Source organism: Ammospiza nelsoni, chromosome 6 (genome assembly GCF_027579445.1).
Source record: "Ammospiza nelsoni isolate bAmmNel1 chromosome 6, bAmmNel1.pri, whole genome shotgun sequence".
Taxonomy (NCBI): domain Eukaryota; kingdom Metazoa; phylum Chordata; class Aves; order Passeriformes; family Passerellidae; genus Ammospiza; species Ammospiza nelsoni.
In genome coordinates, this window is record NC_080638.1 from 53,646,521 (window position 1) to 53,663,321 (window position 16,801).

The 16,801-nt window shown below is 40.8% G+C and overlaps 1 protein-coding gene across 3 annotated transcripts in view; it reads left to right on the forward strand.

Annotated features, from left to right (window-relative positions):
* The first annotated feature begins 4,100 nt into the window (after positions 1-4,100).
* PPP2R5C (protein phosphatase 2 regulatory subunit B'gamma) overlaps positions 4,101-16,801 on the forward strand; it is a 71,461-nt gene continuing 58,760 nt past the window's right edge. Inside the window, exons 1-2 of one of the 3 annotated variants that reach the window (XM_059474516.1) lie at positions 4,101-4,230; positions 5,779-5,844. In XM_059474516.1, the coding sequence (XP_059330499.1) occupies positions 4,204-4,230; positions 5,779-5,844 (93 nt within the window). In that variant the 5' untranslated portion in view covers positions 4,101-4,203. Of the gene's footprint in view, positions 4,231-5,250; positions 5,272-5,775; positions 5,845-16,801 lie in introns of those variants that run through there. The other 2 variants (XM_059474517.1, XM_059474518.1) reach the window with 2 other exon arrangements.

Sequence of the window (16,801 nt, forward strand, 5' to 3'; positions counted from 1 at the left end):
AGTAACATTCTGCATGAGTTGTCCATTCTCATTATTTATGTTTTTCAAGTTCATTTTAAAATTAAGTTGGCCCAAATAGAAATCCAGAATCCATTTGTTAGTTAATACTGAAAATTCTTAAAGCTAAGATCCAGATAGCATAATCAATCATACATGATTTTTTTATTTTTTACTAGTCCAGATTTTCCAAAGCTACAGATTAATATTACCTCTAGAAGGCATAAATATGACACTACTAAAGAGACATGTGATTCATAATGGTTCTGAACATGTATCTCTGATTCTGTTTTATGTGATGCCAATAATTGCCATTTGTAATTATGTGGTCACATATAGGGCTAAAATATCATGTTGTTTAGATGCAGGAAGCTCCAAACTCGACCTATTACTAATAACCTCAAGAGTCTGACTTTTATACAGCTGTGAATAAATTGTTTTGCAACCTTTACAATACTGCAGATTGTAACAGCAGGGCATCCAACACTAATGGATTTTAAAATAATTGAGAATTAAAGCCTTATAATTTAGATTGAGAGCAGCACAAGAATTATTTAATGTGATTCAGGGTAAGTAGAATGAATTCATGCTTGTAGAGAAAGTTCCTGAAAGATGTTTAAGCTTTTTTTGTGAAGTTGAGTATACTGGTTTTGCAGCTTTTGGTGTTAGATTGCATAGAAGCAGAACCTATTGCAGGTGCTGATTAAGTAGTTTGTTCCCTCAGTTAGTTCCTTCAGACATAATCTGCCAGTTCCACTATTCTTGCCAGGAAAGTTACCTTAAGTAGTATTTTGGCTCATGCAAGCATGAGAAAAAAAATGTTTCTATTTCAACCCATCTATTCCAGCCTCTTTGCTGCCATTGGTCCTTCAGGTTTCAGCTCTCTCTATCTGACACAGTGTGCCAGACAACCAAAGCCTGCACCAGTCAATGAAGAGATGTTTTGGGAAAGAGCCTGACAATGTTTGACAATTATGTATTATTATGTATTATGATGACAGTTCACTGGCTGCTAAAACCTTGTCCACAACTGCTGTTGCATAGTTTCAGCTGAGCCAAATTAAGAGCTTCCTAGCAAAAGGTCTCATTGTCTCCTGTCACCACTGCTCAGTTAGTTTTCTGCCATTTTAACAAGCTGAACTGGCACACCGCCCAATTAAACCAGAGACAGGGCACAGGAAGCAATAAAGCCATACAACTGGGGATGGAAGATGTTATCCCTGTCACAGTGACACTGGTCTGTTCAGTAAGCTCAGGCCAGAGCATGACTGCTCAACCATGTAAAGGGATTAAAAAACAAACAACAAAAACAAATGAAAAGCAATCAAACAGACTAGAATATCCAATACAGCTGGAGAGGACTAACTGTGTAAATATTCCCTTTTCATTGGCACACAGGACACTTGGCCCAGATTCAAGCTATTAAGTATTATCCAGGTGTTTTACACAATACTTGACATTATTTGGTGGCTTAACTTTTGCAGATTTAGAGAATTTGACCAGTACAGTAAAAAATGCAAAAAAACCTGAAAACTATGCTACATGCATTAGTTTTTGACATTTTAATTAGAGTGATAACCTAATCTATGTGAATATGTTCTGCTTTTTGAAAACACCTAATTTGCATAAAATGTTCGGAAGTTAATGCAAATATTAATATAGTCATATTCACACTCAAATGACATCACCTTATTTACACAGTTATTCTTACTCCATAGCAGAACAATTAGGCCCACAGTGCCATATAGTTGTAGTAAAAGTAAGATTTCATCACATAAGTCACATATCTTAGTCTCAGGTTTTAGGAAGGCACTAGAGCATACAGACAGAACTATTTTTCTTATAAACCTCCTCCACCCACTAATTATTTCATATAATAGAGCAGGCCTTGATAAACACAATTGCTTTCTGTTACTGGTGAATTAGACTCTGCAGCAAAGCGAGGTGAGGGGGAGTCAAGTTTTCACAAGACTTTCTACATCTGTGGTCACAAAGAAAACCTCATAAATGTTAACTGAGTCAGTGCCAACTTTTGAACCTGCATTCAGTTCAACATATTGATTCAAGGTTTCCCAACTAACTGCAAAATAAGGACAGACAATTCTTTCTGCTCCTGCTCAGAAGTACTTGGGTAAGAATGACACTGACAGAGTTTTTCCATTATTTAGAAAAACTATGAGCCCTAGCAGCACAAAAGAGGCCAAGAGCCAATGAGAAACTCATTAAGCTGCTTAAACTGATCTAAATCTAGGCTGTTGAGGTCACATCCCGCCCCCGCCACATATTTCCACCCCCTTCCTTCAGCCAACGTTAGTGTTTACAGAAGCAGGTGGTGGTGTGCCAGTTCAAGGCAAAAAAAAAACCCCAAAAAAACAAACAACAAACTCTAAACCAAAACTAAACCAACACAACAACACATCCTTTTGGGAGGATAGTTTTCAACCTGATCAATTCTACGAGCAGGTTCAAACTTCACAGCACCAGCATCAGTGCAGGGGAGGGAGACAGGAGCACAACAGCTGGGAATTAAGAGTAGTTTAAGCTTCTACAAAACTGTAACCTAACAGAGAAGTGGAAGCTCTTGAATTTATCCCTAGCCATGCAAACCCTTTCACACACTGATTAAACTCCAGACTACAGATGGAGGTAGATTTCTTTCCTTTGCTGTCTATTTCTATTTCAAAAGCCCGTGTTATTCTGTTTGTCAGAAATGTCATTTATTAGTAGCAACTCATTCATGACTGGCTCTCAGCAGAGGCACAATGGTGATAACTGCACCTCATTTCTAAGCTCTCAAACCAGAGATGAAAGGATAAGAGGCAGACATAATTTGTTTCCCAGCACTTAAGAAATAGGAAAGGAAGAGGACTGAAGTAAGAGGAAGCAGCTCTCCACAGCCAGTAAATTCCTTTGCAGTGCCTGGAAAATGGAAAGTTTGTCTTTTTCACCACAGCAAAAGCAGTGTTTCAATATAATGGATACATGCTGATACAAGTATCTAACATTAGATACCATCCCATCAGATACCAGTGTTTGTTGGAATTCCATGTCCCAAAAATGAGAGCATATCTGTTTGCTCATGCTGGATTTGATACTCACAGGCTGGGTAGGGAATGAGATAAATTTCACTTTTACGCTGTATTTATTAAGGTGTAATTTTTCTATCCTTTAGCAGTACTACACAATTAGAATTTAACAAGTACATCCAATCTAAATTTAAAATATTTTATGTCTTGATGCTATTAGGACTGCTAATGTCCTTTATCCTCAGCCAACAATTAATTTGTGGCTTAATCTGACCATGGGAGAAGTACAGTTTGTAAATTTTCCAGATGGAATATTTGCACATTTATTTGTCATTAAGATTGTCCTAAATTTTGCATTCTGGTTTTGGGAGATTAAAAAGTTATTTGTTTGGACAAAAAATTATCTCTAGTACAGGTGGGCATGATGAAAACATGCACAACCGAACTCAGGCTTTTAAAAGCAATCAAGATATGGTTTCAAAACGATAGCCTGCAACTTCCCAAAGTTCACCTTCCCCACCCACATGCTGCAAGCGCATATTGAAGTCCTCAAAATGATGATGGGCACGCGGGATTTGCACGAGAGGGCCAGCTAACTTCAGGCATGCCCTAGGTTGGTTTTTGGTTGTTGGGTTGTTTTTTTTCCCCCTAACGTTTCCGCTCCCCAGTGACGGGTGCCCCTCGCCCAAGAGCGGCGGAGGCAGCGGCTGCAGGGACTCCCCGCTTCCCACGCCACAGGACGAGCCCGCCGGAGCCTCGGGGCCCTGAGGGCACCTCAGCCCGTCCCGCTGCCCCGCTCCTCTTGCAGGAACACCCCGAGGCGCGGCCAGAGCCCGGGCGGAGCGGGGAAGCCGTCGGGAGAGCCACGATCCCGCCAGGAGAGCCCTGGAGCGGCCAGGAGCGCTCCGATCCCGCCGGGACAGCCCCGGAGCCGTCGGGAGAGCCCCGATCCCGCCGGGAGAGCGCCGGGGGCGGAGGCGCCGCCAGCCCCGCCCGCTCGGTGACGAGCGCGAGCTGCGGCCCACGTGACGCGCGCAGCCAATGGCCGGGCAGGGCCCGCTCCCCGCGGGCGGGGGAGGAAGGGGGAGCACCAAGGCCGCCGCGGAGCGGGGGAGCGGCAGCGCGGGGCGGGCGCGGCGCGGAGCGAAGCGGGGCCGGCGGGGGCTGCGCCTCCGCGGCCATGCCGAATAAAAACAAGAAGGAGAAAGTGAGTCGGGGGGGGATCGGGAGAGGCCGAGCCCCGCGGGGAGGCCCTGGGGTGCAGGCCCCGCGGGGAGGAGGGGCCTGGGGTGGGGGGCGGCAGCGGCGAGCGGCGCCCGTTCCCAGGCGCTGGGAGAGCCGCGCGAGGGGCAGCGCCGGGTGAGGGCGGCTCCGTCCCTCCCGCCCTCGCTGCGGAGTGCCGGCCTCCCCTGGGTGCCGGGGAGGGGGCAGCTCCCGGCGGGGCCTAGGCCGGGGGTGCCGAGGCGGGGTCCTGGTACCGTCTCGCCGGCGGCCGTCGGAGGGAGGGAGTCGGTGGAGGGCGGCCGTGGGTTTGGCGTGCGGGGGAGCGCTGGAGGGAGGGGATGGGAAACGTGTCCTCAGCCCGGGCTGGCTGAGGCGGAGCGGGGCTCTCGCTCGGGGCTGGCCCGGGGGCGTTGGGGAGGGGGAAGGGATTATTTCCATGGCAAGGTGGGGGCGTCCGTGCCCACGGCTGCCTGCCCGGGCCCCGTCCTGGGAAGTTTGGCTGCTGCGTAGCTCTGGCTGCGGTGGGGGTTGCGCTTTTGGGATCTCCATAAGTATTCAAGGAGCACTGATCGCCCCTCGGAGGCTTTCAGCTCCTTCTCCTGACAATAGAATGAACCGAGCTTTGGCCCCGCTTTGCCTCAGGCTCCGGGGAGTGATTTGTCTGGCGGCTACGAAAGGGGCTTGCACAAGTAATGACGGCAGAAAACTTGTAAACCCGGCAGGAAGTTAGCTGGATTGCACTTTATTTTGTGTGATAGGCAATTAGCCGTGAGTGGCAGTCAGAAACAGTGAAGTGTGCTGTCCTCCTCTGCCAGCTGCTGTCCCTCTCGACCGCTTCTGTTTGGCTTTTAGTTTGTCAACGTCATTTTAAAATTGGATGTAGGGAGGTTGAGTGTTGAAGTTTTTGGGAGTTGATTGCTTTAAATTTTCCCAATATCCTTGCCCCTTTCGATGTTAAAAACATTGAAACTTTTTTTCGCTTTTCTGAGAGTAACAAATTTCAGAAATGGGTGAAGGATTCAAGGTAAGTACAATGCTGTGATGCAGAAAATTGAGTTGTGGGCCTACTTCTAACAGTGGACTTTCTAGCTCCTAGAACAGACAAAATAATAAAGTGTGAAATGTGTGCTATACTGATGCTAGTTTCAAAGTTAAACTAAATATAAATATTTCTGAACCAAAAAACCAAAGACAGCAAGGTAGTAAAACTAAGTAATTTCTTAGACATGGTTCAAATCATTTGCATTCTTTGTCCCTGCCTGCTTACCTATGTGAAAGCTTATCTTTATAGGTGAATTTTGAGGCATAAATAAAACTACAAAGTCTTTTTACAGATAAAAAATTATTAAAGTGGCTTTGTAGAGACTTACAGTTCAATATTATCATCTTCCAGGTAAATTGTATCATTTTTATTCTGCCAATTTTATTACTTTTAACAAGTATCTAAAAAAGCCTGATTCCTTGACTTAAGAATCTATCTAGATCTCCTTAAAAAAAAAAAAACTGAAACTGCAAACTTTTTTTTTTTAAGGAACCTGCAAAATCAGTAAAGAGTGGAAAAAGTGGCAAAGATGGACAAGATAACCAAGAACATGAGGTAAATATTACTAAAAACCATAGTATTTTTCACAGTCATTTGTAAAACGTCTAAAAAGTGCTTTAAGGTTTTTTACATTGTAATTTTGACATGATGATAGTTTTAAGGGAAATGAGTCTGGAACTACTGCCCTGGTATTTGGTAAGATATAGGATGATGCTTTTAAGGAAGTCAGTTTTATTTAGAGTAAATAAATGTTCACTTGCTACGGTCTTAAATAGTCATGTATGCCCTTTTTTGGTTATGAGATATATATCTGTCTTATTTTCTGCTTTTATTGTGAGTTTTTGGGCTTCTCTTCTTGTTGCTCAATGTCGTTTTTAGAATTCTCTGTAATTCCCAGAGGTCTCGTCTCTCAAACTGTCGATGCTGGCATGTCAGTGAAGTGTCAGTAGCCTGGTTTATTGTCAGGAGGCCTTAGGCATAATCAAAGGCTGCCAGCTGTTGTGTTGTGTAGTTGCTTTTGATAGGTATATGATGAAGTGTGCCATTTTTGACTAATTATTCTGTTGATGTTTTTTCTCCTCCTGCATTTCTCTCTCTTTTGCCCACTAGCAAGGCACAGCAACTTGAAAAGGGGTGATTAAATAATTATTTACTCCCTTGCACACGTTCATCCAGCAACTCAGAATTAGTAGTTTTGTTTGATTTGGAAATCCACCATTTACGTTAATTTCCTGAAATTTCCTTTAAAATGTTCTTAGTAGTTTAAATGTAAAATGATATTCTGAAAAGTTATGTATTTCAGCCTCTGAAGAATTCTTGGTACTGAAAGATGATGTTTGAGAACAAAACACTCATCCAGCTTTACTGTTTTTGCTGTCCTGAAATGACTGGTAGGGGTAGGTGGGTTGGACTATTTATTGTATGCAGCTCAATGAGTTCTCATTTGTCTGTTGTGCAGAGTGATTCATGCTACTGTCATAAATCAAGAAGATCATTAAAACTTGTAATTTGTGTGTAAAAGCATTTTGGTAAATTCCTGTAAGAGTGATTGAGTTTTGATGGAGGGAAGCTAGCTACGAGAAAGGATCTCAGCTACCAGGGGAGTTTGTAGAATGAAGTGAGAAATGTATCAGTGTAGATGTTCATAGTGGTGTAAATAGATGTACTTCATTGTGATGTGTTCTGTCTTTGCAGTATATTGCTATGATCATAAAGACAGTGTCACTTGGTCATATTTTTAATTCCTGTGTAGTTGTAAGACTCATTATTATCACCATCTTTGGAGTACATTTGTTGACTACTTATTTTCTCAGGCTTCTGAATGACAAGTTTCTGAGACCAAGACTAATTTTCTTATTTCCTCTTGGTACTTCAGGATTGAGTGTAAAGCTCCTCAAGATAAGTGAAGAGCTTTGTATGGTAGCCAAAAATGTGTATGTGGGTTTCTTTGTCATTTCTTCCTGTCTTTGCAGATCTAGATTTTTGGGTTTTAGACTTGAAATGTGAGAGAGATGAATCTCAACTGAAGAATGTTTTACTGTTCATACACTGTTTCCTTTGTCCATCCAGGTAGAATTCCCAATGAAAAGTACAGTTTACTTGTCTAGGATACTTGACCATATGTGAGCAGGGGCAGAATGGGAAAGGAACTGGGAATGTTACTGGCACATGCAGTATGGTTGTCCTTCCCAGTGGGCATTATTTAGTCTCCATACAGTTATGAACACCTCAGTGCTTGACTCATTATCTTAATTAATGGAGTAATTGCACACAAAATAGTAATGTAGACTTTGCATTCTAACATGGCTGGCTGTAATCCTGCTGGATGTTAGTTGGTGCTTGTATGAGCAGAAAGGAGGCTATTTATTAACATAGTGAAGGTTGAAATATTCAGGAGCATCCTGGTAATACATTTTTAGGTTTCCTTTCTCTTTGAGAAAGGTTGTTGTCATGTGTCGTTCTACATATGTTTTAATATAGCTTTTAAAAAATCCTCTCCTAGACTATGAGTAGGTTTGGAAATATGGTGGTTCATTTCAGCTTTTTATTTCTCAAAATGCATTTAATGCATATGCATTTAATGGAAATTAATTTAATGCAAATGGCAGATTGTAAAGACTAGAAACCGCCTGCTGTTCAAAGAACAGGGACAACACAAGCAGCAGCATCCCACAAATACTTTTATTTATAGATACTTTTATAGCACTTAACTAAATTCATGATGCCTTGAACTTCTGTAGATAAAAAAAGTAAAACAGATCTTAGTATTTACAAAAATGAGCATGTGTTTTTCCTGTCTTGCAGTCAGAGAAATGAGGTTTCAGTTGATGGAAGCTGTACAGCAAGTTTGAAAAGGGATTGAAATGATTCCTGGTATACCAGGTCCAGAATAAAAGAGGCCCATGCTAAAAGAGGGTGAAAATCACTGAAGCTGATGGTTTTTGCATTAGCTGAGTGTGTTTACTCTGAAGAAGCATTGCTACATGTGAAGTAGCAGGGACCTCCCTTCTGAATTGCTGTGTGGTCAACTGGTGCTTGAGGAGAGAGAATCAGAGTAATGTTTATGTATGTTCTTTCATCCTGGTATACTTTCCTTTAAGCCAGTATGTGGTTTAGAAGGTTGTATAACTGGAAGTTGTGTAAAATTAGTATTAAATTATTAATTATGTAATTGACATTTATATATATTTTTAATATGTATTTTATATTTAGAGATTTTTTCCCCCAAAATCCTGCTTAATGTCCCCTACATAGGAGGACTCCTGTTACTTTGATTGTCCTTCTATTGTTTCCATCCACTGTTCTCCTCTTTGTGACAGAGGTACCAGAAATGCACAGTCTGTATGAGGTGAGGGCACCTTGTCCTTCTGTACCCAATGCCATTACTCCAGTTTCCAGTTGCATGTTGCTCATTTATTGAACACTTAAGAAAAAAGCTAATATGATTGAGCTCCTGTCTAAGCTTATTTTGCAGCTTGTTAGTAAATGTTAATAAATTAGACTAAATAGTTGCCAGACCCGTAAAATCTATTCTTTTAAGTGTAACCTCCTATTTCATCAGTTAGTCCAGCATCTTAGTGTCCTCAGGTTGTGAACAAAGACTTAGTCTGTTGTGTATTGTTTTTCCCCTCTATGGGAATAGTGTCTCTGCTCTGATAAATTCTTAGGGCCTTTGTTTAACAGTGCCCAAAAACTAAACTTGCACCAAAAGCTGATACTGAAAATTAAATCCACCTGGATGTGGTGATTGGTCATTCCATTGGTACCTTGTGGACATATGCCCTGTGATCTAACTGGCTTTTCAATAAATTATTTATCTGCTGGATAAGCTTTGTTTTAGAGTTTTGTTTTGTCACAGGGGTGTGGAGGTCTCCTTTTGAGTGGAGGCAGCAGTAATTTATGGTCAGTCTCATTTGTTTAGAAAAGGTGACTGGGTAATTGTTAATGACTTAAAAAACATGACCTTTTTCTATCTCTAGAAAAACCTAACCTAACACCTAAAATAATTCAAGTGCAGTACTTTAGCAGTGGTTTTCAAATACTACCACAGAGGAAGGAAGTTAAAATTCTAACCCTACATACTCTTTATTTCTGACTTTTTTTGTCTGTGGGAGAGTAGGTGCTAACACTTGCTCTTTTCAGCAGTCACTGGAACAGTTCAGGACAATTAATTCACAACTGTGATTCACCTGGGGGATGGAAGGGTCAGAAGTAGCTGGTGGCCTTTCATAGATGACAATAGTCTGGTATAAAACTAGGTGACAGGGAGTGATGGCTTCTTCTGTGTCTAGCTGGACTGGCCTAAATTGGCATGAAACTTCTAAATTTCATTTGTTTTTATTTTCAATCCAGATGCTAAGTAGTCTGTAGAAGACAAAGACTATTTTTGTTGTTTGAGAAAGTATTGGCTTGGTGACTATCAGCAAATGAAAACAGAAATTATAACTCATTCCTCTGCCATGCAGAAAAGCAAACGGAAAACTGATGTGGTTTTGAGAAGCCTCTCTCTGTGTGTGTATTATCTTGTTGTTTCCACGTGCTGTCCTTGTTGGTTCTTTCTACTTTAAAGGTATTTTGTTGTGGGTTTTTTTTCTTCTTTTTAATGTAGGTAAATCAAAATGGAATAAATGCAAATTGTATTAGCCATTTTTCTTGCTGTGCAAGAAATGGATCTATTGATAGCATATGTTGCTGATGTTATACTGTAATCACTGATGAGACCAATTTTAAAAATAATTTAAAGTCTTTTAAGTGCTGGTCCATGCTTCTATTCTGCCACTGTCTCACAACCATCACTTTTCAGTAGGTGTAATTCTGTAATGGGTTCCAGTGCAGAAATTTTGTAAGGCTTTGTTTTCAGAAGTTTTTCTTCCCTGCTTTTTGAGGCCTTTTTAATTTAGAAGTTAATTTCTTAAGCTACTTAGCATAGTGGTAATACTTTTCAGTAAATGGATTTTCCAAAAAATTCTAGAAATCTGTTTGCATCTTCAAAACACTTCACACAAGTAATGATTTTCATCCCTCTGAAAGAACCTCCAGAGGTGGCTATCCAGTTTTCCATGATCACCTTTCCTCTATTAGCCAGCACATGGTGGGGAAAGGCTGTCAGTATTCTCACTACTTCTTTAAATAATTCCTGACTATATGAGCACAAAGGATTGTCACTTCCATTAAAAGTAGGAAATTGCAAAAGGAATGGTAGTAGAAGCAGTGTTGATATTTTTTGCATGGCTTTGTAAGCTGAGATCATATGTGGAAGTATCCTAACATTTAAAGGAAAGCAAGAATAAACAAAAGCAATAAATCCAGCACTATTTTGTGTTAACAGGTTTCTGTGATCAGCTGAAGTTACTTAGAATGTTGAGTGGATATTCTCCATATATGCTGCTTATTTTTCTCATGTTTACTGTTTGTGATTTTCATTGTTGTGCCATTTACCCTGAGAAACAAACATACCTGATCTTGAAGATGGGAACTGTTAGGCAGTGTCCAGTTTGAGACTAGAATTTTCTACTTCAGAATTTTTTTAAGTTATTCTTGAAAGCCTTGGCACAAGTAAGTACTAATCTGGCAGTTCATCTAGGCACCAAGGCAGAGGAGGTTGAAGTTTGGGGATTGGGGAGGGGACAAAGTTCTGCAGTTGTTTTGTCTTCCTTGTTAACTTTCATTAGGACTGCTCATAAATAATTTCTTGAAATACCTTCTTGTCACAGGCAGGTATTTATTCACTTATGTGAATGAATCCATCCATCATTTAGGTCATTTCTGTTATTCTTGCTCAGTTGTAGAATCACAGAATGGGATGGGTTGTGTTGGAAGGGACCTTAAAGTCCGTCTAGTCCCAGTCCCTCTGCCATGGTCAGGGACACCTTCCACTAGACCAGGTTGCTCACAGTTCCATCCAGCCTAGCCTTGAACACTTCCAGGGGTGGAGCATCCACAACTTCTCAGGGGAAACTCTTCCAGTGACTTACCACTCACACAGTAAAGAATTTCTCCCTGATATTTAATCTAAACTTACTCTCAGTTTAAAGCCATTCCCCCTTCTCCTGTCCCTACATGCCCTTGTAAAAAGTTTCTGCATCTTTCTTGTAGGGGCCCTTCAGGTACTGGAAGGCTGCAATTAGGTCACCCCTAAGCCTTTCTTCTCCAGGCTGAACAAACCCAATCCTCTCAGTCTTTCTCCTAGCAGAGGTGCTCCATCCCTGTAATCATCTTTGTGATCTGCCTCTGCACTTGCTCCAACAGCTCCATGTCCTTCCTGTGCTGAGGCTCACACAGCTGGATGTGGTGTTCCAGGTGGGGTGTCAGCTGAGCAGAGCAGAGGGGCAGAATCCCCTCCCTCCCTCCCTGCCCTGCTGCCCACGGTGCTGTGGATGCAGCCCCACACACGGGTGGGTTCTGGGCTGCCAGTGCCCATGGCTGGGTCATGTGCAGCCTCTCATCCACCAGCACCCCAAAGCCTTCTCAGCAGGGCTGCTCTCCATCTGTTCATCCCCAGCCTGGATGGACACCAGAGCTGCCTGGACCCTGGTGCAGCACCAGCACTTGGCCTTGTTAAAGTGCGTGAGATTCACATGGGCTCATTTCTCAAGCTTGCCCAGGCCCCTCTGGATGGCATCCTGTCCTTCAGGTGTGTCAACCCTCACACCATGGGCAGTTTCTGTAACTCAGTAGCACTGCAGTTTGGATACATGCCATTCACCATCTTTGAGGTGTAAGATTGTTCTTGTTCTTCCTAGAAGCTGTTGTCCGTAACAAAGAGATACATTTAGCACTGACGGGCGTCTTCATCACAAAACAACCCCAGCTGGGCCCTGGCTCTTCTCTTCAGTGGTGAGGCCCAGCTGGACAAGCTGCAGGGCCAGTGCTTTCATGAGCCACTCCCATGCAGTAGTAGATAAAGGTGATTTAAAACTGGTGGTCTTGCATTTGGAAGAAGAGATATATTATGAAATAAATTGAAATTTCAAACAACTTGTCCTCTCGAGTTTGAATCATGGAATGACTATAAATAGACTGTGTTAGACCCATTATGTAGCTTTCTAGGGCTATTAGTTTGGGATTTTACTCATAACATTAGCAAAACAGGATTTTAAACCAAAACTGTGTATGAAGTTGGGGTGGATTTTCTCCTGAATCAGTTATAATGGATAGAAAATAAAGTCTGTAGGCTTTGGAGTGGGTTTGTTTAGTTTTAAATTGGTGTGCCAGCTTCTTTAAAAAATTAATTTGGAAACTAATTTTTGATCATGTCTTGAAGTTCTGATTTTCTTTCCTAGAGAGATTATTTTAATGGGTTGATATAACCATTAAAAAATACTCAAGTATATACACCTACTTGAGTGTATATACCCTCAGCTATTTACTGAGTAAAGAGATGCCATGTGTTATTCTTAGAGCATCTACAAAACTTTTTGTCTTTAACTTCTGTAATTTTCCTATTTCCAATTTTTATTGACATCCTGGTGTTTTGATTTTGGCAACTGGAATTTCCTTCTGTCTTCTAAGCAAAGGCACCTTAATACTGAATAGTGGAGTTACCTTAATGGTGTTTGTTATGTAACTTTAACATTATGCTTCTAAAATTAGTGGTGTTATTAAAGTGTACCAAACACTGCTGTATACAAGTATTTTGTTACCTAAAATGGGACACTTCTGAAAACAGGATCTTATGCCCTTCTACTTCTTACACAAGGCTGACAACTGCTTGTGTAACATACGAGGTGTGAGAACAGTGTGTGGTTTAGTGCTTGCTATCCTCTGCTTCCTAATGGTGTTTTTAAGCTCTCAGAATCCTTCCTGAATGGAAGCAGCACAGCAATGAAGGTGAAGGCTGTTCTAATCAAAATGAGCAAAGGGACTTTCAAAATTGGATACCAGCATTTTGTAAACTGAAAATATCCTTGTCATCCTTTGTTTCAAATTGCTTCTCTTAAACTTTTTCATAAGAGTTAAGGCCTAGCACTCAGAGAGTACTCAGATGTACATTAACACATTTAATACAGAGTTATTAATGTAGTTACCTCTTAGAGAATACAGTGAGAAAAACAGGTAGCTGTTGAATCTACCCATATGTTCACAGACTACAAACATACCTTGTGTGCATTTTCCCCCCCCCTCAATTTCATTTGAAAACAGAATAAATTTGTAATTCTAGAAGTGGGATGGTAGGCTTAGGGATTTTTTTGTGTGTGTCCTTCCCTACAACAGGCTTAGAGGGCCATTTACAGAAACCAACCAGCCAAAAGCTAGGAAAAAAATCCTGGCCTATTCCTGAATATGCTTCTTAAAAGATGACTGCCAAATATTATAATTTGCTACACATTTATAGTGACTTTTTTATATACTTCCTCATCACTTCTCAATTTAGCAGTCTGAAATACTGACAAGTATTTCAGCAACATGTAAAATAAAAGCATATGAGAGCCAAAGATGAAATGATTTGGTGTAACAATTCTGTAGAAGCAGTTACAGTTATTATTCACACAATGGTCTGGTTGGAAGAGACCCACAAGATTATCTAGTTCCAACCTGCCATGGTGAGGGACACCTTCCAAAAGACCAGATTCTTGTCATGGACTATAACTCTCTCAAAGAGCATCTAATACAAATACCAAATTGGTGGACAGGAGGCAAAGTAAAAAAAGATTTCAGTATGACTGTGTGAAGTGAGAAGCTTCTATGAATAGATCAGGGAGCACAAAAATATGGACCTTGGTGGTAAAGCCACATGTGAAGTTGCCTTAGCTCATCAGTAGCTGTATATAATTAAAATTTACAGTAGTGTATAGGAGTTGCTGCCTAAAGTGAATGTGTTAGTGTGTGATTTCCTTCAAATGTGGGAACCTTACATATCTGTGTGCATATGTGTGTGTACATACATATATCTAAAAAGAACAAGGGTAGTTTTTGTTGGTTTGGGGTTTTGTAAAGTAAAAGGATGCTTCAGGCTCATCAGAGAGAAATTATAATGAAAATCAATAAGTAAAGTAATTGAAGCCAGGCCATCCTTTATCCAGATTCTTCATCCCTGTGTTCGTATAAATGCTTTGAAATAATACTTAGGACATTATCTGGTTTAAATCTTATTTCATCAGCTAACTGGTGGTTGCAGGTAACAATTTATTTTTTTTTTTCCTGAGGACATTTCTTGCATTGAAGTTTTGTGATAGAAGATACATTAGGAACCAAGTGTTGCTTTGCTGCTTTTTGTGAAGTACCAGGTGCTCACTGATGGTGGTGTTTCAGCAAAAACAAAGCAGTGTCAATCCACTTGAAGCCTGAGCCTGGGCATCCTCTCATCTTTGCCACTACTCTGCAACCTTGGGCTGAAGATCTGAGCTCTGACTAAAAGGAATCAAATGTCAGCTTGTTCCTGGAGTATATTAGTTGAAGCAAAATTAAATTTACAAGAAGCAAATGGAAAACAAGCCTTATGCTACTGATACTTAATTGTGAATGTAAAATTATAGTCTGTTAATATCAAGGATGCAGCACGCTGAGCTGAAACATGGCACTGGTTTGGTGTGTTGCAAGTCAGGTCTGTTACACAAAGCTGTGATGATACAATTCTTTGGAAGATAAAATTTGAGTCCTGTGTATAAGCAGCTAACAGGAAATACAAGCAATGCTTTGTGTTGTGAAAAATAAACAGCAGCAAGAAAAGCAGGAAAGCTTCAGCAAGTTGTGGATCAGACTTCTGAAGTGGTTTGTGACAGTAAAGTTTGTTGTGAGCTCCACAGCAAAGAGGCCCAGATGGCCTTTTTGGTGCTTGTAAGAAACATCCCAGGCACTGACACAACTGAGCAGGCTCCATGCTGTCTCTGGCAGAACACTAATGCAACTCCATAGGCAGACATTGAGAACAGCCAGCATAGCACTGCTGTATGTAAATGCAAAATCATAGTTGTTAAACAAGTACTACAGCATAAATCTGTGAGTGCTAAAATACAGAGTTTGGCATTACTATCACGTTGAAAAGTTAATCTTTGTGCTTATCATTAAAACAGCATGGATACTCAAAGCTTTAGGATGCAGCTCTTGCTGTAATAAAAACATAGTAAGTAATGCTGAGATAGACTGGATAGTAATCTCCAGCAGTAATCTCAACTACTGAGAGTGTTTGACAATAATAAGCATATTTGCTAGAAAGGCAGCTGCAAAGATCATTCTAGCAGCCAATCCAGGTATCATTCTGGCAAATGATTTTGTTGAGGAAAAACAATAGACATCTAAATTGCCATCTGTGTGAAACCACCCAGAGTCTTCAGCACCGTAAGCTGCCTCTCCAGAGACTCCTTCCTAAGATGTCTGTCCAGACTGGCTTGTGGTGGTAAAACTGGTGAACAATAATGGCATAGTAGCAAGAATCTTCAACAAATAACTTCAGAAACCTCTGCTGTCCAAAATGGTACCCTGCAAACATGTTGTTTCCCTGCTGTTTTTAATTGTGTTGTTTATGGATCAGTGTTCCCTTTTATGTACCCAGTGCATTCCATATCAAGCTTTGTATAGTTTGTACTGATTCTCTGTAGATTGAAAATATTGATGTTAAAAATCATATCTACTTGTTCCATAATAAACTGCCAGCACATACATGTGCTAGAATTACTGCAGACTGTCTGAAAGCTCTGTCAGGCCTTATCTTTAATACCATTAGTAAAAAGAGTTAATTCTGATGTTATCCTCTCAGAAGTCATGTTGAATTGCTGCTGGTAACAACACAGACTTGAAATCAGGTGACACATACTGCTCTCCTGCTAGTGTTGTCTTGAACAACTTGCCTTGGTCTCAGCTGCTGATGTCACCAGCCCACTTCCTGTAGGTATGGTGTGGATATATTTACCAGGCTGATGACAGCTGGGCCATATAGCAGATACTATCTGTCCTTGATCCCACTCCAAACCAGTAAATGAAGATCTGCCAGCGAGAGAGCTCTGTGGTAGTGTTCAGGAATTCCTGGAGTGTTCCGAGATTTTTCACACTACTTTGAAGTTACTGCAGAAGGGAAGAGACTACGTGGAAGGCTCTTTAGCTGCTCTCCACCCATTTTGACTCCTTGATCTTTGATTTCAGTTGTCATCTCAAGAGATTAAATTAAATTCAACTTCTCAGCCTAATTACATTGATTATGTATTAAGCCTCAACCTGTTAGCCAAATTATTTTGGTTACATACTGGGCCCTCATACAGTTTTGAAAATCAAGTTGTTGATGTCCCTTTCATGTTTTGTGATGATCTGTGTTTAGTTTCAGTAACCTGTATTTCAATTTCATTTTAAGCATGTTGTAGATGTAATCCAGAATGCTTTCATAGCATTTTCTGAGGCTGCCTTGGCAAGAAACAAGCTCTTCTGGGTGCTGTAGATCAGACCTCTCTTTATCTTAATGAAAAATAAGTCCATGGAGGCTACTTACTATACCAAAAGGAGAAGAGAGAAGGGATTTAATTCTGCATTAAAATAAGCATTTTCTGTTTTAGATTCAGACTGATGATTCTTTTAAGTGTTC